General features: G+C 36.8%; 1 protein-coding gene across 22 annotated transcripts in view; it reads left to right on the forward strand.

Annotated features, from left to right (window-relative positions):
* Positions 1 to 26,380, forward strand: part of nrxn1a (neurexin 1a) — a 193,417-nt gene that overhangs the window by 70,841 nt on the left and 96,196 nt on the right. For 18 of the 22 annotated variants that reach the window (XM_051914378.1, XM_051914395.1, XM_051914386.1 and 15 more), the window contains 5 exons: positions 4,582 to 4,883; positions 5,776 to 5,799; positions 7,009 to 7,170; positions 14,919 to 15,363; positions 21,834 to 22,217. In XM_051914378.1, the coding sequence (XP_051770338.1) occupies positions 4,582 to 4,883; positions 5,776 to 5,799; positions 7,009 to 7,170; positions 14,919 to 15,363; positions 21,834 to 22,217 (1,317 nt within the window). The remainder of the gene's footprint in view (positions 1 to 4,581; positions 4,884 to 5,775; positions 5,800 to 7,008; positions 7,171 to 14,918; positions 15,364 to 21,833; positions 22,218 to 26,380) is intronic. The other 4 variants (XM_051914385.1, XM_051914394.1, XM_051914398.1 and 1 more) reach the window with 1 other exon arrangement.

Consider the following 26,380-nt stretch of genomic DNA (forward strand, 5'->3'; position numbering starts at 1 on the left):
TTATGCAAAAAAACAGTAAAGATCATGTTCCATGAAGATATTTTGTAAATTTATCAAACTGTAAATATATCAAAAATGTATTTTTGTGAGTAGATGTGCATTGCTAAGGATTTCTTTTGGACAACTTAAAAGGCAAATTTCTCAATATTTTGATTTTTTTTTTTTTTTTTTTTTTTTTTTTTTGCACCCTCAGATTCTAGATTTTCAAATAGTTTTATCTCGGCCAAATATTGTCCTATCCTAACAAACCATATATCAATGGAAAGCTTATTTATTCAGCTTTCAGATGTTGTTTAAATCTCAATTTCAAAAAATTGACCCTTATGGCTGATTTTGTGGTCAGGCAGTAAAGACATTTATAATGTTAGAAAACATTTCTATTTCAAATAAACAAACTTTTGATTCATTAAAGTATCTTGGAAGGGCCACAGTCCTGCAGAGTTTAGCTTCAACCTTAATTACATGCACCTGATCCAGTTAATCAAGTCCATGAGGCTAATTTGAAAACTACGGGTATGTGTGTTTGGGCAGGGTTGGAACTAAACTTTGTAGAACTGTGGCCCTCCAGGAACTGAGTTTGACACCCCTGGTTTACATGCATCCAATTTCTCAATGAGTCTGAAAATGGTTTGTTTGAAGATTCTGTATGAAAGGTAATATTTGAAAAAGCATAACAGGGGCACTTTAATACTGACTGAATTGGAAAATTGGCAATTTTCTAAATGTATAAACATCAGAATTGTGCTGCTGCTGCTTCAAAATATGGCAGAAGGTAGCTACACCAAATTAGTAGTGCTAAAACAGCAGATTTGGGTTGAGACAATGATACCAGCTACATCTCTGTTTATGAACATCATAAATTAACTGTTTGTATTAAAGGGATAGTTCACCCAAAAATGAAAATTCTGTCATCGTTTACTCACCCTCAAGGTGTTCCAAACCTGTATAAATGTCTTTGTCCTGCTGTACACAAAGGAAGATATTTGGAAGAATGTTTGTAACCAAGCAGATCCCACCCCCTATGGTAGTCAATGGGGGGGCGAGATCTGCTTGGTTACATACATTCTTCCAAATATCTTCCTTTGTGTACATTAGAACAAAGAAATATATACAGGTTTGGAACACCTTGGGGATGAGTAAACGATGACAGAATTTTCATTTTTGAGTGAACTATCCCTTTAACAGAGAAAGCAGAATTATTCCAAATGGAATAGGTCATCACAAATGGCATGAATTTTTCAAATGTGATGTCGGCAGATTGATAGACAAATTAAAACACATTTGATGTCATAGATTGTACTAAGAGCTTTCAAAGAAATAAAAAATGTATGGCACATTTGGGCGTGGATTTACAAAGAGTCCGTTATTCAAAGATGAGGCAGTGGCAGTTAAATTGGACCTGACAGTAAATACGCAAGCGATCTTGCTCATTTCAGATGAAAGAAGCCTAACCAATCATAGCGGACACCCAATACATATTGTCTTAAAGGCACAGTATCAAAAACATTCTGTTTAATCCTATAAGTGAAATGGTGGAGCAAGAAAATTGTCTAACATGAATATGGACTAGTGGGAAAAAGGTACAGTACATTGTGTAAATAGAAGTAGGTTCCACCAAGCGTAAATGGCCACAAATAGCATGTTGTTTACATTAAGTGCGAATAGTGCAAATGGAAGTAATGTGCTGTTTGTACTAAGGGTAAATTGTGTGAGCATTGGTGGTTAGAGAAAATAGCCATTACCAAGGTTGGCGTAAATAGACACTGTCAAAAATAAATAGCAGGTAGGATATGGCTTAAAACAGAAACATAAAATACATAAGATGTTACGTATGATGTGTATATATATGTATTACGTATGATGACATATATTTTAATACTGTATTTAGTTGAGCTTTCCTGGTTATTTGTTCTTGAAAATGAAGATTTTATTTCCTTTAAGAGTATTTGCAGAGACAAATCTGATGAGAGATAGGACAGCAGAGTCACAACGGAGACGAATTCAGAGGAAAGACTCATAACACACTCTGTTACTTGTATCGGAATGGGGATCTGAAGGCCATTTTGTAGTTATTCTGGGCATCCAATATATATACCTGTGTGAAACGTTGTGTGCATGGCCCAGTGTGTGTGTGTTGGTGCAAAAGCATGTTTTGCTGGTGCGACTCTGTGGGCGCCTTCCTGCACTGAGTCACATTATAGCTGACTCAGTGGTATATAGAGGAGGTGGAAGAGAGCCAGATACAGCACCACCCTTTGGCTCTTTGTGCACAAACACACACACACACACACTTCATCAGCCGAGGCAAAAAGCTTATTTAACTCGCAGTGGACACAGGAAGGGTGATGAAGGATGGAGAAAGAGATGGAGTAAATGAGCCTTGTTGATATCTCCAGGGTTTATCTTAAGAATATTCCAGATAATTCCAGAGCAAATGAGCTGGTCTTATGGTGTGTTAGGCTAATTGTGTTGCAGATTCCTGGATTTATGGTAATTTGGTTCAGTCTTGCTGTAAATTGCCTGTTAAAGTCATTAATATTCCTGATGAGAAGTAGACTCAGCTCTGCTCTGTAATAATATAATTGTATTTACCGGTAAGAAGGTAACTGTGGAGATAGAACCTCAAGCTTTATTAATGGGCGCTCTTCAGTTAATATTTTAACCAAGTTCCCAAAATACACTCGGATCTGGGTGACAGTCAGAGCTGTTTGCGCAAATGGGAAGAGGAGTGAGAGTGTGTGTGCCTGGGTTCTGTGCCAGCACGCGTACAGTAATGGCTCTCGCTGACTGATTTGGTAATTATGTCCTGATATGTGTGGCTGCTTTATTTATGGTCACCATTATCAAGGACCTTGGTTCTCATTTATGAGCAAGATGGCTCTGACCTCAATCTCAGGTGTGTGTGTGGGCGTACTGACAGCAACCAATCACTCTCAGATTGACTGTGGTGAGTTTCTACAACGTTTGACCCCTTTAGTATGACTTTTGACTGGCCTTTGGCTTTGTGCAGGTTGGTAATTTAAAAATAGTAAGTCTTGTGTCCAGTAAGCATGGAAGCCTGTAGATGGACGGTAAGTGATCTGCTCTGTATTACTATGTGACGGAGGGATACACGTGCTCACGTCTAAGGGGCCAATGACATATAAATGCATCCATGACAAAGAAAAGGTTTAACACATATGTGCTTTGCATTAATGTTGGCTTTATATGGTTTTGAAAAAAAAAAACCTTTTATACCAATCTCAAGAAAGGTTCTTAATGTAGTGCAACAAAGTAAAAAGTATTAACATTGTGCTTAAATCTTGAATACATGTTTGAGTATCAGCATTTTTTAAAATGTTTTTCAATCTAAAAAGTGTTTTTATTTTATTTATTTATTTTTTAAATGTCATGAATTATTATTTAATAATATCATAAATATCAAGGTTATGGGCAGTCACACCACATGGCATTTTACAACCTGAACTAACCTTGCCTTATAATAAAAAGTTCAAGTGATCTGATATTTTAAGAGACTTACTGATCTAGACAGACAGTCATGAGGGTCTGCAGAGGTCCTCTCTCTATGATGTCATTTCCTTTTTTTTTTCCCCTTGCATGTTGGTTGGACCACATTACTGTTGATTTGGCAGACTAAAGGTTTAAAATATCGGAGTGTCTATTTACACTAACTGCAAATAGCGTCCCTTAATGGCAAATGCTATTTACACTAGCTCCGCCCACCAATGTCTTGTTGGACCACTCAAGTTTTAAAAATGACACATAGAATTCAATGTCTTCAGTGGCATAGCAGTAGCAAGTAATGCTTGCAGACCTGGCTTTGAATGCAACTGACACAGGTTCGAATCTGCCTTTTGCCAAGCTCGCATTTTTTTTTTTTTTTAATAATATTAAAAGTATTTATTGGGTAGGGTTAGAGGAAGATGTAGGGAGGGTTTTTATTCTCCCAATGAGGCAGCATCCATTTAATAATTTTAATAAATACAATCATTTACACTCTATGATATTATTGCATCCTGTTAATGTACAGAAAATACTGAGGTGCAAATAGTGTCTGCCAATATAAAGTATAGATAGCATCTAATTACTATTTACTCCTATTGCAAAGAACTGAAACTTTTACATGGTGTAAATAGAATCTATCGCTATTTTCACCTAGTGTAAATAGAATATTGCTAAGAAAATGCTGCTATTGTCACTTAGTGTAAATATAATATATTGCTACTTTCACTTAGTGTAAATAGCATCTAATTGCTATTTACACTATTGTAATTAAATCTTACAATAAAATATTACATTTTATTTTATTTCATTTTATTTTCTTAGCATAAAAGAGGTTTGATCAAGTCTTCATTGTATTTGTGAATTGCATTTTAATGTATTTTTGAATTAAATAATAGATAGGCCAAAAAAAAGTCATTGTGTCATTGACCCCTATATTTGCTCATCTTTCCGATTAAACGTTTATGTTGCACTGCATTGCCTTGCTAGTTTGGTACTAATGCATCTGAATAACCTTTTCATGTAAAATGCTGGTCTGCTCCTAGTTCACCTGCTGTATGTTTCTCCATGTTCTTACAGAGAGAGAAGAGTATGTGGCCACCTTCAAGGGTTCAGAGTATTTCTGTTACGACCTGTCCCCGAACCCCATCCAGAGCAGTAGCGATGAAATTACGCTCTCCTTCAAGACCCTGCAGCGCAATGGACTGATGCTCCACACCGGAAAATCGGCAGACTACGTCAACCTGGCGCTGAAGAATGGTGCTGTCTCGCTGGTCATCAACCTGGGCTCTGGGGCCTTCGAGGCCCTGGTGGAGCCCGTCAATGGGAAATTTAATGACAATGCCTGGCATGATGTGAAGGTTACCAGGAACCTTCGTCAGGTAACCGCGCAGAAAAGGCAGAGGTCGAGATTGGATACATTCAGATTCAGATTAGTAGCATCAAACTAACCCTCGGACTAGATTTAACCATAAACACTTTAACCAAGACATGTACCCATTTAAAATAGTTTGTGTTTGAAAGTTGCTACTAAAAGTCCACAACTAGAGAGAAAGTTCTAGGCTTCTGATGCACTTTTAGCATTTTTAAATGAGCTCTAGCATTCATTTATGTAGCATTGAGCAGAGGTAATGTAAAAAAAAAAAGACGCTCCTGATATTGAAGTATTCATGTAGCAGCCATTAATTCAGCTTTTAGACATGAGTGAACATTCCCTTAACCCTCTTCCCCTTGACTAATATTTAAATTCAACCTCAGACGCTACGGCATCCATATTTTACTGTCACTATTTGATAGCGCCACCTCTCACTACATTACATGAGTACGTCACTTGTCAACGCAGAACACTTTTGAAGTGTCAAGACTCAGAAAAGATCCGAGATGTGTGGCACGAAGTTGGATAGGACAGGCAGTAAACATAAAAAGCTCAGTGGTGCGTTCTGTCACCAGTAAAGTTAGCGGAGCGCCAGGAATAGGAAGAGACAGTGTTTGGAACAGAGTAGACTAGATGCGTCCCAGAGGAACTCCACGGTGCAGATCTCGTCTGCTTCTCCTTTCCTTCTCTTCTTTTGCCCTTTTTAAATGTTTACTAACCTGCTTTTGGGGAAAGAAACTAACCTTTCATCCATGGAATGTGTCATTTACTAACCTGTTACCTCTTACTAACGTGCAACGCTGATGTACTAACCTTGGCAAGAGACCATCTTTTTTGATTAAGGAACGGTGTTCTGTTCACAGTTTTTTAATTTCCTTTCTCCCCCCTTTTCCACAAAGCACTCAGGCATTGGACACGCTATGGTAAACAAACTACATTGTTCGGTAGATATCATTCTAATTGTTTCTTAGTTTGGGTTTGCCGTGTGTCTATTTTCCTTTTTTTGAATCGTAGACATCAATACTAAACAAAAAAAGGGGGAAAATGCGGTTGGTACTCTTTACGCTTACTTCCCCTGCCCTGCCCAAATTCCCCTTTTCTTTTTCTTCTCATTAGTTCGGTTTCCTCAGCTCTTTCTGTCCCGTCCATCTTTTTTTTTTTTTTGTTAGGTTATCTTGCATCTTTTCCTTCTTTGGGTTCTTTTGCATAAGGTTTTGCTCACCGATCGGTCTCGGCTGGCTGGCTCTGAGCCTTTTCATTGGTCCAGCTAGCTTTGAGGCCTGTTGTTCAGCATGGTGTGTATCCTGGCCACCCCGTGTACTAACACCTCTGCTCCATCCGTACATTTGAGGCTGGCATGGGTGGCCGGTCATCTCGTCTGTTGTATTGTTTGCTTTCTTTCTTCATGTGAACACGCTTATGCATGCAGACACCTCTGCTGTGATTGGTCTCATGAGCTCCGTCGTATTTGTGTCCTTCTCCCTCCCCTTCTCTCTTTACTCATTCCTGTTCAATCTAATCTGTGAGAAGAATTATTCTCTCTAACCAACCATTGTTTGCATGTGGAGAGGGAGGGATAATGAAGCATGCATCCATTCAACCAGATCTGTGAGAGATGTGCCTCTAATTGCCTGTGCTTTCATTTCTAACCTCTTAGCACGCCGTGTTCTTTGTTTTACCTCATATAAATACATTGAAAACTGCTGAAACTACTCACACGCACTGGATTCAAGCGATACTAACTCTCAGAAACACACATACTACTAACACCATTTTTGTGTCTGCTGATTTACTTTTTGTGCTCTATTAGTGGCACCGCTAACATTGATCCTGGGCTAATGTGCCGCAGACTTCCTCAGCTCACCTAAGGCATACTAGAAAAATGTAAATCTAGAAGGACAAAAAAAAAGTTAAACAATAAATAAGAATTCCTGAAACAGACATGAAAATGGGTTCACATTAAATCAATAAAAAGAGAAAAGCAATAAATAAATACATAAATAAGAAGCATTAAAGACAAAAACAAAACAAAACCAAGCATCCAAATCCTTATGAGGGGGACCAAAGCCCTGTAACAGTATTCAAGTTATATGTGAGTATAGCGTGTCCTTTCCCTGTGCTTTGTTGTCTAGGTTACAATATCCGTGGATGGAATTCTGACCACCACTGGATATACACAAGAGGACTACACCATGCTAGGCTCGGACGACTTTTTCTATGTCGGGGGTAGTCCCAGCACTGCGGATCTGCCCGGATCCCCTGTTAGCAACAACTTTATGGGCTGCCTGAAAGAGGTAAGCGCTCTGAAATTGTTCATTGAAAGGAATTCCACCCAGAAATTTCCCTGTAAATTAATCACCTTCAATTGATATTGTATTACATTTATTCATTTACTTTTTGAATGGTACACCCTTGCATTTAATCCACAAAAATTGATTTAAAAAAAGCCGAATTGGGGTATATTGAACTAGTTTCTTTTTATAGAAAAGTCCTATGTACTGTATATATTGAATGAAAGATGTGACCTTGAAGCTAATTTACATCTCTCTGACATTAAGTAGTAAATGAATACAGCTAGTCTAATTTTTATTAAAAAAATTTTATATATAATTAGTATTGGCTGAATTTAGTATTTAAAAACAGCCAATGATCAGGGCTGATTATATCCAGTTAAGAGAGCAGAAAAACATGTCCGACTGCAGCTCATACTGTGAAGAAAATGTCTCTTGTGTTGTCGAATTTAATGCAACAATAATGCATGTACAGTTTAAAAAAATAGCGATGTTAAAGCAGACTCTATTTGACCCTGTGAATCACCCGTAGTTCAAGCCAGGGTTGCCAGGTCCGTGTTTTTTTCCTATACCAAACATTATTTGTAGCGCCTCCCATCCAGTAATCACAAAGAGAATTGTGCTTTGTTACTTCTGATAAGAAACAAAGTCTCAGCTTTCAAATTCTGTCAATTTTATCACAAAATTCAAACAATGAAGTGACAGATTGCTTTAGCGCCTCAGTTCAAGCGGCAGCACGGAGGAGCGCAGGTCTTTTCTTCTACTTCAATACAAGTTATATCACGAAAAACATGCATGAACATCAAAAGGTATGTTTTATACCTTTTATACAGTACAACTTTCCTCAGGTGAAAGACTGAGCGATTACATGAGACATGATATATTTTGGTAAGAGTCAATATAACAGCTTTTGAACAATATGTCACTTAAAGCGATAGTTCACCCAAAAATGAAAATAATCCCATGATTTACTCACCCTCAAGCCATCCTAGGTGTATATGTCTATCTTCTTTCAGATGAACACAATCAGAGATACATTTAAAAAAAAATCCTGGCTCTACCAAGCTTTATAATGACAGTGAACGGGGGGCATGTTTTGAAGCCCCACAAAAAAATACATCCATCCATAATAAATATAATCCATACAGCTCCAGTGGGTTAATAAAGGCCTTTTGAAGTGAGGTGATGGGTTTTTGTAAGAAAAATATCCATGTTTAAAACTTTATAAATTAAAATAACTAGCTTCCTCCAGATGATCATACGCATACTGCACAAGTCGACTCGCGCCACTAGAGTAACCCCTGACGCGATGAATGACGCAGGATGTAGGAGTGCTGTAAGCTTAGACACCTCTCGCAGTTTAAAAAAATAGGGCTGTGCAACATACTGAAGCTCCTCTTCTCTTATATCGAAATCCTTCGACATTTCTCTTTAAAATTGCTCGTTTTAGACTTCTAATTCGTGACGGGTATTTTGTTTTGCTCTATCCTCTGAGCTTCCATGTTCGTCATTGCGTCATGCATTGGGTCAGGGGTTACTTTTCTGCCTGCAAATCAATACGTATGGTCATCTGGCAGGTGCTAGTTATTTTAATTAATAAAGTTTTAAATATGGATATTTTTCACAAAAAAACATCACTTTGCTTTAGAAGGCCTTTATTAATCCACTGGAGCAGTATGGATTATAATATGGATGTATGCATTTTTTGGGGTTTCAAAACACACACCCCATTCACTACCATTGTAAAGCTTGGTAGAGCTAGGATATTTTTAATTATATCTCCAATTGTTATTGTCATATACACCAAGGATGGCTTGAGGGAGAGTAAATCATGGGATAATTTAAATTTTTGGGCCAACAATCCCTTTAATGTTGCATTTACCTCTGGAAAGTTATGTAATATTCAAAGTTCATTAGTTAGTCACAAAAGTCACTATAGAGGAGCTTATTTACTGTTAATTATATTTGTATGTTTGAATACATTTGTCATGAAGACAAGTGTTTATGAATATGTTAATATTTATATTATTTGGAAGTAATTATTATATCTGAAAAAAATTGCAGTTGAATATTATAGTTTGGACTTAGAGGTTGTTAAAATTGTAAAATTGTAATATAATACTAATGTACCAAATGAGAGGGTTCCTGTCCCTGCGTAGTTTATGTCATTAGTTGGGAGAAAATCACCTTACACCAATGCAGCATTCACGTATACGTCTGTTGGTTTTATTATTTGTATTAGATACTTTTTTTTTTTTTTTTTGCATTTGACTGACGTCATCATTGTGCTGATGGGTGCTGTCTCTGGCCTGTAAAAACTCATAACGCGTCACGTACACCAACAACTGAAGGAATTATTTATCAGTCGCCACGGACTCAGGAGCCGAAACACAGCGACAGAGTTGAAATGCATTCTCTAATTAACATTGCTGATGAGGTTTCCTCACATCTGAAGACTGTTAATTTGAAAATAGGTCACAGATCGTCAACAGTGACAGAACTAACAAATAAACAAGAGTGCGACAAATTGGATAAATAAGTAAATAATACATTTAAGTTCATGTGGAATTGAAAAGCCAGCCTAATGTAATACATTAGAATCACTCAGTTTCCAGCAATATTTGATGGATCTCTGCGACAGATCTCTAGTCCACTACCTCACATGCTCTTGACATGAGCTATCTGTGATCGTAACACTCCTGAGAGGAAAACTGTGGAGAACATGTTGTCTCATCCATCAGCTTCCATCCTCCATGTTAGACTTGCATCCCTGTGGAATGGGATGTCCTCTGATACGCCAGCTGGTGAAGTAAAGAGCTGTTCTGACTGCCAGGAAGTCGGAAATGTGTTTGATGTTATGAACAGAAATAAAATGCCAGCCATTTTGTTTTATATGGAGAAAAATGCATATTTAGCTAACTTCAGTATGCTTGTGAAGAGCTGTTAAATTGAGTTGATTGTGATTTGAATTATGAAACAGGGAGACAATGATGGTGTTGGTTGAACTTAAGGTGCTATAGCTCTTGGTGATTCATTCATTAACCTCTAGACCCACAATTAGTGACAAATGTTCACTGGCATTTACCTTGTTAGTCTATTTATCATGTCCAGTCTTACACAGTCTAGGTCAGCGGTTCTCAACTGGATTTTCCTCAGGAATAGATTTTACTTTGGTCACTATGTGACCCACAACACAGAGGCAAAATTGTTTATCAAATGTCAATATTTTTACCTGCAAAATTAAGTTATTTTTAAATAAAATATTTATTTTCATGCTAATTTCCTTTTATTTACATACATTAAGATTACCTTTGCTGTCATCAAACCCTCACTTTAAGGGTTAGTTCACCCAAAAATGAAATTTCTGTCATTAATTACTCACACTCATGTCGTTCCACACCCGTAAGACCTTCGTTCATCTTCGGAACACAAATGAAGATATTTTTGATAAAATCCGATGGCTCAATGAAGCCTGCATTGACAGCAAGTTAATTTACACTTTCAAATACCCAGAAAGGTACTAAAGATATATTTAAAACAGTTCATGTGAGTACAGTGGTTCAACCTTAATGTTATGAAGCGACGAGAATACTTTTTGTGCGCCAAAAAAAACTAAATAACGACTTTATTCAACATGGGCAATTTCAAAACACTGCTTCACTAGATATTGTTGAATAAAGGCGTTATTTTGTTTTTTCGGTGCACAAAGTATTCTCGTCGCTTCATAACATTAAGGTTAAACCACTGTAGTCACATGAACTGTTTTAAATATGTCTTTTGTACCTTTCCGGGGATTTGAAAGTGTAAATTAACTTGCTGTCAATGCAGGCCCCACTGAGCCATCGGATTTCATCAAAAATATCTTAATTTGCGTTCCAAAGATGAATGAAGGTCTTACGGGTGTAGAACGACATGAGGGTGAGTAATTAATGACAGAATTTTCATTTTTGGGTGAACTAACCCTTTAAAACTTTTAAAACACTAATAATTTAATAACATTGTAAAAATGTAACCTTTCAATAAATAAATCAATAAATTTTGCAAATCTCAAAATAAATACTAAATTTTTTTGTAACCATACATTCTAATGTTGTGGTTGAAAGTAGTTTTAGTTCAGTTTTATTTTTATTTTTCATTGATCATAGCATGAAATTAATTATCTGCTTATTAGTATCAGCCAGAATTTTAATAGCAGTGAATTCCTACTTTTTGTAAAAACAATAGTGTATCAAAGTTTTATTATTTGCATTTTTTATATATATTATTTATTTTATTTTATCATTTGTATTAAGCATTGATTTTGCTGGCTGTCTGCAACTCTATGAGAACAGTCCTGTTCTGAGAACAGTAGTTTAAATGTAAATCATGGTTTTAGACAGAGACGTCAAATAGATAGTAATACTAGTGCCTTTCTTAATGCAAATGTAATACTTTCATTGCACACAAATTCTTACAAGAGGCCTAAAGATGACAAAAGATCACATATTTTGTCAAATATATGGATGCACGGAGCATTGAAACGGTGCAGACTCTCCACTTTCCCCTGCCAGCCTCCAGCCTTCATTTCAAAACCAATCCACAAGCAATCAATCAGTGTCAAAACATGAAAGTGCAGACTCGTGTAAGCTGTGGTCTGCTGCCGCATGTAGGCGTTTGGTGTCTCTTGTCTGTGCTTTAGTGCTATCATTTCCACAGATTAGCAGCAGGCCTGAGGTCATTGACCTGTGTTAACAAACACTCTACTGCTTTGAACTCATGAACGGGAATTCATATTAAAAGGATTCTGAATGGATCCTCTTCTTGGTTCATTCACAAGCGTTACTGGCATTAAAAGGACGACTATGCGTAGGTGGTAAAGGGGACCTTTTAACATTTTATTTTGTCATTATTTTGTTTTGCAAAGGTCATTTTTATTATTTTTATGCAAGATGTGCATTTTGAGTGTGTGTGAGGTACATTGAGGACCTTTAGGTGTGTGTTTGTTACCGTGCGCGAGTAGTTATTTATGCCGAGGTTGATTTATTCAGGCGTTTAGAGCAGGGTTCTCAAGAAGCCCATTCATCATTAGTGCATTAGTTTTAATGCGCCCCACCTCTCAGGGGCATTTGGTCAGTGCTTTCCAGGCTCTTGATTGTTCAGATCAGGTGGCACAGACAGATGTGTCGTCCTCCACCTGCTGTCCCTGCCCCTAACCTCTCATCTGTAATGCGCTCTTCTCCGGCGGCCATGTTGTGCAGTGTTTTATCACAGATCGCTTGTGTTTTTCCTCCCGTATGAGTTTATGAAGCAGGAAGGAGGAGGGGGGTTCACTCCTGTGGCACGTTAATGGCTGGAAAGGCTCTTGTGCCTGCCTGTGATTGGCATTTCTGAAGCATCATCAATAAGCTTTTATTGCATCCGCATACCATTATCTTCTTCCTGGCAAGGGCTCAAATGAAATCGAAACTGAATTAAAAGAGGGTTATCGTGAACACTTCACAGTCTGGTGCTCGGGTTTATTTCACTGGGTTTTGGCCTTGAAGAGGATAGGGGGAAAGTGTTGTGCCCCACATTTTGAGAGGGCAGAAAATGCTCTGCTATTTGATGCCATTCGGATTGAATAGTAAAATGACACCGGGAACTGAAAGTGTGAATGTCAAAGTTTCTTTGACAAAGTCTTCACAAAAAGGAGGTTTAGCCTCCTCAAAAATGTATTTCAAATTAGCAACTGAAGAGACAATTTATTTGCTTTATATCTATAAAGATATAGTATTGTCTTATTTTTACTTACTGTGTCATGAGTTTTAATCACTGCACAGATGCCAGAGGAGATTGACAGCTATTGGTTCCTGTCAAAAATGCACCTGAAAAAGACAAAAGGGAGAAGACTTGCATAAATAACCAATCATTAGCCTCTCAAGCTTTTAGTGTTACTTTAGTGCGTCATTGAGTCTGTTTGTGGTTAATGAAACATGTGAAAGAGTGAAAGATAGGCTGTCACATTTAGCCGAAATATTGATTATTGAATTTTTTAACGATTTAACAACAATTAACGAGTGGAGGAAGGAGTTCATCAATACCATAGTACACGTTAGAAAGAATGGAGTTCATTATTTTATTTTATTTTAGTTTTTTTTTTATTATTATTTGTAGCACTTTATAATAAGTATATAGTAATAAAGTACAAATCATGTGCAAGCTATTAGTTTATAATTAATTTATAGTTAATATATTGTAGTCTCTACATTGTTAATATATTTATATATACAAATAGTGACTTAGTTGTTTAATTAGCTCATATGTAAAGATGCTTTGTTAACAACTTATTAATAGTAAATAGTTCATGGAAAATGGGAAAATGTTAAGTGCTTTAAACCAACCTTTATTAGACATAAATTGCATTAGTATTAAGTGTTCCTTAAAAAAAACAAAAAATATATATATATATATATATATATATATATTAGGGCTGTTGATTTAACCCGTTAATTAGATTAATTAGTTACGGTGAAAAATAACGCGTTCAAATATTTAATGCAGCTATGTAGTTCATCTGACATTTCATACAGTTGATTGATGACGAATATGATGCAGGGCAACAACTCACTGTGCAATGAAGCTTATAGAATGCTGTCAGAAAGTCCATAAAATTAAAGATATTGGGGCAAAAATGCCCATGTTTGAGTTTGTCTCATATTTAGATCATATGAGTTAAGCAATATCACAGGATAACGATCGTGTGCAATATTACACAAGGGCTGTTTTTAAGAAGTTAAAATTGTTATTTTAGACAAAATATTGTCTATTTTGTTCAGTTTTGCCAACGAAAATGTAAAGACAAAGCAGAACTGTTCGTCTCCGCGCAATACACAGCAGTGTTTCATTTCTGAATCTGTGTTTTGAAAGAACCGAGTGAAATCAATGATTCAGTGGACCATTCATAAAAGACTTGTTGAACTTGAAGCGGCGCTACACAGACTGATCGGTGTATGATCGGTGTACAGTCTGCTGTCTGATCTCTATTCGCTCTCGCGGTACTTTACTACTCTGATGTCATACATGTCATCAGTCTGTGTAGCGCCGCTTTAAGTTCAAGATGCCTGAAGAGAACCATTTACTCCTAATTCGAGGTGGCTAATTCGCATGAATTCATACAACATCACTTGTATGCCTTCATATGATTTGTCTAAACCCCAGTGACTGGTAGGTTTAGGGGCGGGTTGGGGTTGGTCATTCGTACATATTCATACAAACTCTTAAAATATGTACGATTTAGCAAAAAACGTACAAATTCGTAAGAGTGAGGCCAGTTAGCCACCTCGTAAAATACGTACGAATTGCTGTGAGATCAGGTTGGTTAATTACAGTGACAATGAATGAGGAACTCACTATTTGTATATAGCCTATTAATATATCAACAATGTAGAGACTACAATATATTAACTATGATTTAACTATAAACTAATAGTTCATTAATGATTTGTAAGTACTTTAAGTGTTACCATTTTGGTTTATTACGTATGCAAGTATTAAATATAATTAATTAAAATAATACTAACAAATTATATTTACCAGCAGCTCCGGTCAAAGACATTTTTATTGTTTCTTGGCTTCTTTTGAACTTTATTAATAGTGGAACAGAGTTTAAGACTATTAACGTGATTTCTACCCCCTGTCCAACGCCCCCAGCTCTATACACAGTAACATAATGTGATATAAAGTCTGAGTTTTTGTTCACTGGAAATCTGTTTTTCTTCTCTTTTCACATAAAGGTTGTGTACAAGAACAATGATGTAAGGCTCGAGCTATCTCGACTGGCCAAGCTAGGCGACCCCAAAATGAAGGTGAGCGGTGTGGTGGCCTTCAAATGTGAAAACGTCGCTACCCTAGATCCTGTCACCTTCGAGACACCAGAGTCATTCATTACCCTTGACAAGTGGACTGCCAAAAAAGCCGGTTCCATCTCCTTCGACTTCCGCACCACTGAGCCCAACGGCCTGCTCCTCTTCAGCCATGGAAAACCCAAACCGCAGCAGCAGAAAGACCCCAAGAGTCCCAAAACATTGAAGGTGGATTTCTTCGCCATAGAGATGCTGGACGGCCACCTATACCTTCTACTGGACATGGGCTCGGGCACCACCAAAACCCGTGCCGTCAACAAAAAAGTCAACGACGGAGAATGGTACCACGTGGACTTCCAGAGAGACGGAAGATCAGGTAGAATATGGCTTTGTTTCTTAATCTTACAGATGTTCCTTTGTTCTGCTGATGTATTTTTGATATATTCAATGTATGGTTAGATGTTGGCTGGTATTCAAGGTCTACAAAAATATTGACATAGCCGAGACAGCAGTGTTCTCTCACGCTCGCGTGAACACGGTCGTAACCGTGCCTTCCGGAGCGCACTGTCAGGCAGGCATTTGAATATGAACAGGACCCGCAGTCTTTCCTGTCTTTCTCCTCCTTTCGAGCTCTGTCTTCTCCACCGGAGTTGCCATGGAAACCAGATTTGGTTTCCCAAAGGAGAGAGCAAGCTCTGCCAAGCAAAGACATTCATCCCTAACTCTCCCACTATTCCCCTTTTTCTCGCACATCAATGCCGTTTGCCTGGAGTCGAAAGAACGGCCTTTGGTACTCGTTCGTTTTCTCGTTTCTGTGAAAAAGTGGGAAAAGGCTCTATTGATCCGTGGTTATTGCGAATCTCTCATCTTCTCTTTTTCCGGATATAGAAACGCCAGTAACCTGCATTAGTTCTGACATACACAGTGAGATTAAATGGTGAAAGTTATAAGGAGAAAATTAAATAGCTTTTGAAGCAATTATGAAATCAGATTTCTAAAGCAAGAGTGTTATTTTTGTTTCATGCCAATACAGTATTCAATTGAGATTGGATACGGTTTTGTTAAGAGAGCGGGTCTTTTTCCCCACGGTTTTAAATTGTATTTTTCATCAAATCATCGTTTTCTTTCACAGGGCTCGGTTTAATCGTATTCTCCAGGCTTTATCATTGCACAATCCACTAGCTGTCATTGTGAGTTCAGGCACATTTTGAAAGAGAGAACAAACCTTTTCTCTTAGTGGCATTTCATGGGAATCTGAAACACCATTGACAGATGGGGCCTTGAATTTCAGGCCCACAGAATGAGCTGTGTCACCCTCCCGCCTGCGTGTATTGGCTGCCTACGCAAGCCGTTTGATCATATATGGGCAGCCGTCCTGGTGCAGGGTGCGCGCGTGTGTGGGCATGCTGGTGTTTTTGCGGGCATGTATGCAAACATGTACATTTGTGCTTCTGCATATGCATCTATTAATGAGAACATACATATGTACACGTATATATGTGCGTCAGGGCCGTTTATGTGCCTCCACAAAAAAAGTAGGATGAGAGAATAATTGACAATACAGAGATATTCTGAAATATGAGATGAAGTATAGTGGATAAACCACTTATTTTTCTAAAGTGACAGTGTCCAGCAGTCAGCCAGGCCACAAATTGGCCTGAATGAATGGGTCAAACTGGTGGAAATGGACAGGCTAAGTACAAAGTAAACACACCCACTCAGGCATCACCACTTTCAGTCACTTCTGAATTGAAATGAACTGGAAGTGATGATCTATGAGTGAGGTTTTAGTGACCACTCAACTCAGTTAAATGAAAGATGCATGTCCGTGCCTGCGGCCGACATAAGACCCATGTTTTTTTGTTTTTTTTTACAAAGGATTTGTTGACTAATGGTCCAAAAAGGTGACTATTAAAAATAATAGCCAAACATCAGTTACCAGTAACAAGCTACATGAATTATGTTTTTTATACTGTAATTCTTTAGTTATTTTTGAAGCGATGCAAGTTAAAAATCCTAAACTTGATGAGATTTTAATGTGATTTGGTTTTAAAATAGTAAATAAATAGAAGGGGTGTGCATTGAAGCCATTATCTCTATCTGTATGATGCAATGACAAATGATCTGTTCTGGATTTGTATTCAAATACAATTGGATGTGGGCGGGGCTGAAACCAGAAGTGTGTCAAAACTAAATAAAGTGCTAAATAAAAAGTTGTAAAAAAACAAAAAAAAAACCTCCATTCAATTTATACACTAGCATTTCACCAGTATATATTTCTTAGTGTTTTTGAAGGAGGTTATCGAGTCTTATGCTCAGTAAGGCTGCATTTATTTAATCAAAACTACAGTAAATATATGTGACATATTATTATGATTTTAAATGATTTTAATATATTTTAAAATGTTATTTATTCCTGTGAAAACAGATGGATTTTCAGTGTCACATAATCTTTCAGAAATCATTCTAATATGGTGATTTGGTGCTCAATTATTATTTATTATCAATGTTGAGAACACTTGTACTGCTTCATATTTTTGTGGAAATATTTTTTTCAGGATTTTTGATGAATAGAAAGTTGATAAGAGCAGAATTTATTTTAAAAGTAGCATTTATATCAAAATCTTGGTAGCTGTAGTATAGGGAATATTCACTATTGACTATGACTTTTCCCTCAATAAACTCCTAATTTACTGCTTATTAATAGTTAGTAAGATAGTTGTTAAGTGTAGGTATTGGGTAGGATTAAGAATGTAGAATAAGGTCATGCAGAATAAGGCATTAATTTGTGTTTAATAAGTACTTATAAACAGCCAATATTCTAGTAATATTCAAGCTAATAAGCAACTAGTTAAAAGACCCTAAAATAAAGTATGACCAAAATCTTTTGTAACATTACGACCTTTGCTGAATAAAAGTACTAATTTCTTGAAAAAAAAAATAAATAAATAAAAATATTGACTCAAACTTTTAAATGGTAGTGTAGCTTCTATATAGCAAATATGCTTTGTATACTATTTTTGTAAACAACATTTATGAATAATAATTCTAAAAAAAATATATTGTATATATTTTGCTGAGAAGGTTTAAAACATTAGCATGGATATAGCAAAAAATGGAAATTATAGTCTTAAGTTAAATGTTACTCACCAATGCAATTTTAGTTCAGTTTAACAAATATTTTTAATATTATTGAATTCGGTATTCATTTTGAAGCTATTTTTGTGCCTTTCTGAATAAGATATTTGGCTTCATGTACATCCCTAGTAAATAGTATGTAAATATAATGCATACAAAAAAAATGATAGAATTGATTGATAATGTAAGATAAATGCATTTCCATAAACATTTCAAGCAGAAACCATGTAAACATCAAATGAAACTAGAACATGAATTTACATTGGACTGAAAAAACCAAATGGGACTTTACCTCCTTTTTCAGAAATCCACTCTACTCCACTAGTGTGTGTGTATTTGTGCATGTGTACATAAAGTAATGCCGGGCCCAGCATTAGGCCGTGCTATGTAATCACTGAGCAGAGTGAATGGAAGTCGAGATGATGGAGAATGCTCATTACTGATGACCCGGGGGAGATGTTTGGCTGCTGTTTAGGGGTACAGTCGCCAAGTGCGCAACACAGGACAAGATAATGTGTGCATGTGCGTGTGTGTGTGTGCGGGTAGAGTGCGAGAGGAGGAGAAATAGTGCCGCTATGCCTCATCAAATCCATACAGACTTATTACAGGCTTAGAGGAAAATGAAATTCTTATTTACTAACACTGTTAGCATGTTACAAGTGGCATCTCTGCAGTAATGTATCAAGCGGAATAGAACGGAAAGCACTATTTTTCCGTATTCGTTGAAACACTTGGCAGGGAATGAGTTACATGGAGCATAATTATAATTTACTGTGCCACCATGTCTAGCCGTTTAATGTTTCACCCATTTCTTTGGGTGTGCCAGTGAATAATGAGTCAGATACAGGAGGCTGTAATCAGTCTATTGAATCACATTTAATCTCGAAGAGAATTTTTCTCCCTCTCGAGGTATGTGACGCAAATCTAAGCTCAGGCCCAGAGCTCTACATCATGGACCGGAAAGCATAGTAGAACGATACTGCAGCCATTCATTCAATTCCCACAATAGCCATTAATGATGAAAATAAATCACAGATCTGAGAACAAATACATCCTTTACTGGAGCTTGGCACACATTTAAATGCACATACTCACTAACGCTCCTGCTGTTTTTTCTGTCATCTATTCACAGATGATTTATAATGAAAATCCATACATTTTCAGCCAATGTTTGTTTGGATTTCTTGAGGCATTTAAAGTCCTAGTTAGCATTTGCAAACTGACTTAAGTAACTGTTCACCCAAAAATAAAAGGTCTGTCATAATTAACTCACCCTCCAAAACCAGTTCGAAACTTGAATGACTTACTTTCTTCTGCAGAACACACAAAAAGGATATTTTGAAGAGTTGTTTTTGTCCATATAATGAAAGTCAAATGGGTCCAAAACATACATTTTCAATATATAATTGTGTGTGTGTGTGTGTGTGTGTGTGGTCCTCCCTGGTAAACCCTACATTATGGGGACAAAATGTCCTTACAAAGATGGTAATATCCAAAATCTTTAACCATGTGGGGACATTTTTTGGTCCCCATGAGGAAAACAGCTTAGAAATCATAAGTGATGTTTTTTGAAAATGTAAAAATGTAGAACGTTTTCTGTGATGGGTAGGTTTAGAGTTAGAGGATAGAATATACAGTTTTTTCTGAAAAAACATTGTCTATGGAATATCCCATAGACTGTAAAAAAAAAAAAATATGGATGACACATCTCTACTCTCTTCAATTTGGGATCCGAGTCTGCGCAGTAGTGAGCATGAAGGTGTCAATCACAGCTGCCAATCATGTGGGAATCAATTGTGGGAATATCAATTTACGGTTTTTACTGTTAATTATACAATGACGTTATTTTTCACTTCCAAAAACTGTAAATTGAATGGTATTTTACCGTAAAATTACATTAAACGTACTGTTAGATCTATTACAGTTATTCACCGTATATAGTACTGAAACTTTCTGTAAACCAATTAACGTTTTTTCACCGTAGCATTTTTACAGTCTTTTACAGTTAAAATCACTGTCATTTTTTACAATGAGGACTTGTGCGGCACACTTTGAATATCCCAATAAAACATGGAAACCCAAGGTGTGTGTGTGTGTTTGCGTTCCACAAAAAAAAAAGTAATACAGGTTTGGGATGACATGAGGGTGAGTAGTTGATGAGAGAATTTTCTTTTTTGGGTGAACGGTCCCTTTAACATGTTGCATGCCTACAGTACCGCCTCCAGCTGACCCTTCGATTACAGTCACACTAATTTTGCCTTTATAACAGAAGCTGCATTTTTGTCACTAAAGAATGAAGGTTTTGGCACTGAAAGGGCGGCATCTTTAATTCTAAGCCGCCTTTTATTGAGTTTGGACTGAGTGTTGGACACTAATAAACAGGATTCAGCAGTGGCCAGCGCTTTGCGTTAATCCCTGCCTGTTCTCTCCTATCTTGCCAGTAATGGCTTTTCTTTTGTAACTGCCTTCAAGGCGTGAATAATGGCAGTGCACAGTGGTGGAAAATGAGAAGGAAAATTCTGAATTGCCGCCTGAGTATAAATGCCTGTTTGTTGGAGTCGCCAGGAAAACAATGAGGGTGATTATGGAACTCGTGAAAGTGTTTTAACATTATTAGAGTGAATGAAAGGCTCGCCACACCTGAGAGCACTGTGTTTTCGTTCTTTATATTAACCACTGTTGTAAAAGCGGTATTTAGACGTAAACCATAAAACAGGAGGGCGGACAGAAACAAGCTTTGAAAGGGTTCACAAATAATTTGTGAGAACTGAATCAGTCACAACCAATAAAATAAATATGAATAGGGCTGAGCTTTCATTCTGTTATATGCCCTTTTGATAGTGATGACTATCCAGTGAATCTGGTACATATTGTCTACTGTTGCTATGGAGACTGCTTTTTGAATCTTTGTATAAGGGTTTGCACTGTCATATCAAGACAGCCCAAAAACAGATGATAATATGAAAGCATATTGATTGCACATATGGGTTTTAATCCCCATTTCCAAGAATATGTAAAATGTAAATTATTACTATATACATCCAGTAAAAGTTCTGTACTGCGCAGAGAACTTTATTACTTACGATTCCCTTTATTGATATATAATATAATATAATATAATATAATATAATATATGAAAAGTGCTTTTACCTTAACCAGAAATTATGCAAAAGACTTATCATTATGCCAAGGGCCCACATTTTGTTACGGGCTTCCTTTTTTTTTTTTTTTAGAACCAATCTTGTTCATAACTCATACTTTTGCTATTGACATCTACATCAAGCTTATTTGATCATCTGCAGAGCAATTTTCATACTCGACACATACCTACAAATGCAAAACTGACAAATCAATGCTATAGGCGCTGTTCTGACAAATGGTGACAAAGTGTTGTTCTGGAATCATCTTTCACACTTCCAAGCATAAGCGTGAATATACAGTAGCTACATAATTTCAAATTTACTTTGAGGAGACTGAAACCCAGAGATGTTCGTCTACATTGTGTGCTCTGAAAGCAAAGGGGGTTTTATTTACAGAGGAAAGAATGAAGGATAATTTCAATAGCCTTAAAGAGTTTCATTTGCATAGTCCATAATTTGCATATATAATTTCTCATTAAAACTGAATCAAACTTTTTAGAAGTTGCTGAAATGGCATCTAAACATCAAGTTAACATAATTAAATTTGCTCCTCGTGGTTTTGTGACAGGCACCATTTCCGTCAACTCGATCCGTACTCCCTACAACGCTCCCGGTGAGAGTGAGATCCTGGACTTGGACGACATACTCTACCTGGGCGGCCTGCCAGAGGACCGCGCCGGTCTGATCTTCCCCACGGAGGTGTGGACCGCTCTCCTTAACTACGGCTATGTGGGCTGTGTGCGAGATCTGTTCATGGACGGCCAGAGCAAGGACATCCGGCGGATAGCGGAGGCTCAGAGAGCGGTCGGGGTGAAGCCATCCTGTTCTAAGGAACCTCCCAAACAGTGTCTAAGCAACCCCTGCCTTAATAGCGGCACCTGCAGAGAGGGCTGGAACCGATATGTGTGTGACTGCTCAGGGACGGGCTATCTAGGTCGCTCCTGTGAGAGAGGTGAGTACCAGTATTTTGCATCTAGAGTTTGGTCTTACATTGTGTCACTTGATAATCTTTTCCATGATGGCCATGACTGTCAACAGTTTTGATGCAAGCTTGGCTTCTATTTTTGCTGTATTGTGCTGGGTAGTCCCGCCCACAGTGAAATCTCATTGGTCTAAAATCCAGCTTCACATAATAATAGAGTGGTGCAGGGATGATGTCAAAACCCGGAAGACTAATTCGCCCCCGGTTTCCTCAAGATTTTCCCATGGGGTTTTAATATGGGTTTTTTTCAATTTATGAAAGCCTGTGGTAAACATAAAATGATGATACTTTTGTTCTACAAAGTAAATCACACATACCGAAGCATACTTTGAAGCAGTTATGTTTATTTTTGAAAACATATGTTTCTAATAAGTAACTAGATAAGACAGTGAGTGTGTTCAGTTTAACGTTGTAGAACAAAATGTCAAGGTATCTTTAAGTTATGTTTACCACCAGTGTTGGCGGTAACGCATTACAAGTAACTTGAGTTATGTAATCAGATTACTTTTTCAAGTAACTAGTAAAGTAACACATTACTTTTAAATTTACAACAAAATATCTGAGTTACTTTTTCAAATAAGCAAGTTACTTTGTTTTCCAACCCGATCTCACGGCAATTCATACATATTTGACGAGGTGGCTAATTCGTACAACCTAACTCGTATGAATTTGTACGTTTTTTGCTAAATCGTACATATTTTATGAGTTGCCCAATTTGTATGAATTCGTACGATGACCTACCCCTAACCCCGTCCTTAAACCTACCCGTCACCCAAATCGTAGCCACTTCGTAAAATATGTACAAATTGGTCGTGAGATAATGTTATGTTTTCCCATGTATTGACTGACAGCCGTCCTATCGCCATGTTCAGAGAAATCGAGAGTAAGTGCAGAAGCATTGTGCGCTGTGTAAACATGATAGGTTACTGTAGTTCTAGACTAAATGTGAGTATTTATGCATCTCACTTGCACAAAAACTGTATTCAATATTCCTCAAAATGAATAAAAACAGTGAAATGCAATCTCAGAATATTGCACACAACTGCAATAATTTAATATTTTAAATTAAGCTAATATACTTTATGTATTTAATCTCACTTTATTACCAGTGGCGAATTAGTCTTCCAGGTCCTGATGTCATCACTCTATGGCCACCAAAAGTATATGACCATATTTGGCCACCTAAGCCACACTTAAAATGTATGAATTTCATTGTATTATGTCAAAAAAAAATGAGATAAGTGTGATCTGCAAACAAATGCTGATAGTTTTTCTGCTTTTTTTGTGAGTGATTTCATTTCTATTTCTTGCTTTCTTTTAAAAAACTAATAAGCCTTTCTTTTTTTTTAATACTTTAAAAGTGCACCATATTTCTATCAAATAAATGCCACTTGGTTTGATATTTTGTTTTTAAATATAAGACATTCATTCATAATGAAGTGTGACTTAAAAATCCAAATACTTTTTGGGGACAAACGTCACATATGTTCTCATTATCTGTGATTTTGTTGCTTAGCACATTGTTCCGTTTTCAGAGAGGACCGAAGTAATAGGATGAGGTGTTAGAAAGCATCCCTGCTTCTATGAAAGATCTATACACTCATTTTTTCTCTCATGACGTGTAAAGACGTGGCACTCATTCAGAGATATTCTGTCCATTATGTTGCGTAGAGTAGGGCGACATTCACCGCTTTGTTGCCTCGGCCTTAGCATAGAAAAATATCTCTTTGTCAGCTCATCCTTGACAGTGAGGCAGAAAGTGCAGCTGAGCTGACGTTACTGTTACCGTGGTAATTGTGTTTCTCTTCAGTCCATGTCATCTTCAGAGAGAGCCACTCAAGCATGGATTATGTTTTTGCCTTTTGTCTCCATCCCTAGCAGAATTTTAATTCTGTTGTTTTTCCAGATGAACAAAGCGACCAGCGTTCTCCGACTCCCTGTCAAAAAGGGAGTCAGCGATAGCTCAAAGTCCACATCCAGTTATGCATTTCCACCCCTCATAGATGCCTCCTTATATTCTGGCAGGCCTACGTGAAGTGGTTTAAGCTATAGTGGCTAATTCTTTAATGGAAGAGCATCTCTTAAGCTTGTTGCTGTTGTCTGGACACTGATATCACCCTGCAGCAAAGATGCTGCTGTGGGAAAATAACAATCAATTACATGCGCATTGTTGAAGCTCTGTGCAGGAATTATGGAAATGATTCAGTCAATTAACCCATCAAAGATGGGTTGCTTTGTCATCGCCCAAGCAAATTTCACCACAAACAGCCATCAGAAAGAGAATGGTGCAGTCTGGTGCAGTTTTATTGGGTGTTGCCGGCTTCCTCCAGATGCACATTTATAAGATTCCAGTCACAGAAAACAGTTCTTTGTGAAAGGCTAAAATGGAGAAATTAGATGAGACACACAGAGAAAGAGACAGGAAGACAAAAAGAGACAGGCGACAGTGTTAATCTTGTCAGCAAAATTACTAATGGAAATGTTTGTTAACAAAGGGTTTTTTAATGTGTAAATGATAATGAAGAAGAGATGACAAAGATGCTTAATGACAATAATTAAGCAATTTTAATTAAAACATGCTTAAAATATGAGGCAAAAATAACTAAGATATTAATGCAGTAAAATGGTTTTAGAAGAAAATAAATGCAGAAAGAATTTATTGAAATGATCTATCACAGCATGTTATGGATTGATCTGCTTCAACTGAAAGAGCTGAACAAATAAATCAGTATATACACTAGATACTATAACAACTGCACAGATAGTGATCCAATTACACAGATGATCTTAAATGCTAGTCAGAATGTGTTACTAACATGCTACACTAAAGCAATATCCTGAACAATTTCTAAAATGTAGAAAAAGGACTAACAGTCGCTAAAGCATGGAGAGTTTACAGCACAGTAACTTCTGAAAGGTAGCTAACACTTTAGAATATTCATTATAATGCTTTTCCCCCCATTTTTGCTTATATGAATTGATAAATGTTTAAATAAATAAATGTTTATACTTTTTTTGAAATGTGCAAAATTTTGTTAATTTTTTAAAACTAATTTGATTTGATTAATGCTTAAATGTTTATACTTTTTTCAAAATGTACAAAATCTTGTTAATTTGCTAAAACTAATTAAATGTTATTTTTATTGTATATAATTATACGTAAGGGATAATGTACATCCAGCCAGTTGTTACCGCAGAATAAACCCCGACAGGGTGATCAGGATCTTGCATCAGCCTGAAGGGGTTTATTCTGCGATAACAACCAGCTGGGTGTACATTATCCCGCTTATTACACGGCTGCTTGCCACATAAGTAAATAATTAGACATGAAATATTGGTCTGAGTCTAAATATTTTATTATCTCTTTAAACGCAAAGCTTCCGTGAAGAGAGCAGTTGCTAGCGCGGCAAGTTCAAACTGGATGGACATTTAAGAGATATGGTACAGTCATACCACATATTACATGGCATTTCGCCACATAAATAATTATGGAGATAAGAGATATTGATCTGAGATTAAACTGATTTAAAATCCTACCTGTTTGTTATCTTATAATCCATTACAGTGAAGAAAACAATAGTCGCAAAATGGCAGCAGCTGTGTTTGTATGAAACGAGAGAGCGAGGCCGTGATACCGGATGACATAATTAAATAACTGTACACAGAATATTGATTTGACTGCGTTTTAATATTTTATTAGCTCACCAAATGCAAAACTTCCATGAGGAAAAAACATTCCTAGCAAGAGTATAGCGCTAAAGACTTCAGTTACCTGGATGAGCCTGTGATATCTGTTTTCAGCGATTGTTTTTAAATTTAAAGGAATTTGGGTTTTTTAATGAGGTCTACTAAAATTAATAGATTTTTTTATTATATCAAGTCAAGTCACCTTTATTTATATAGCACTTTATACAATACAGATTGTTTCAAAGCAGCTTTACAGTGATAAACAGTAAAATAATGATTCAGTGATGCAAACAGAATTTAATTCTGCTGTAAAGTAGCTCTAAAAAGACAATTGTAAAAAGTTGATTCATTTCGGTTCAATAACTGTAAAGTTCATTCAGTTATGAAATGAGTTCAATTCCCATATAAAACAGCTCTGGAGAAACAGTGATGTCATCATCCAGCTC

Source organism: Ctenopharyngodon idella, chromosome 12 (assembly GCF_019924925.1).
Source record: "Ctenopharyngodon idella isolate HZGC_01 chromosome 12, HZGC01, whole genome shotgun sequence".
Taxonomy (NCBI): Eukaryota; Metazoa; Chordata; class Actinopteri; order Cypriniformes; family Xenocyprididae; genus Ctenopharyngodon; species Ctenopharyngodon idella.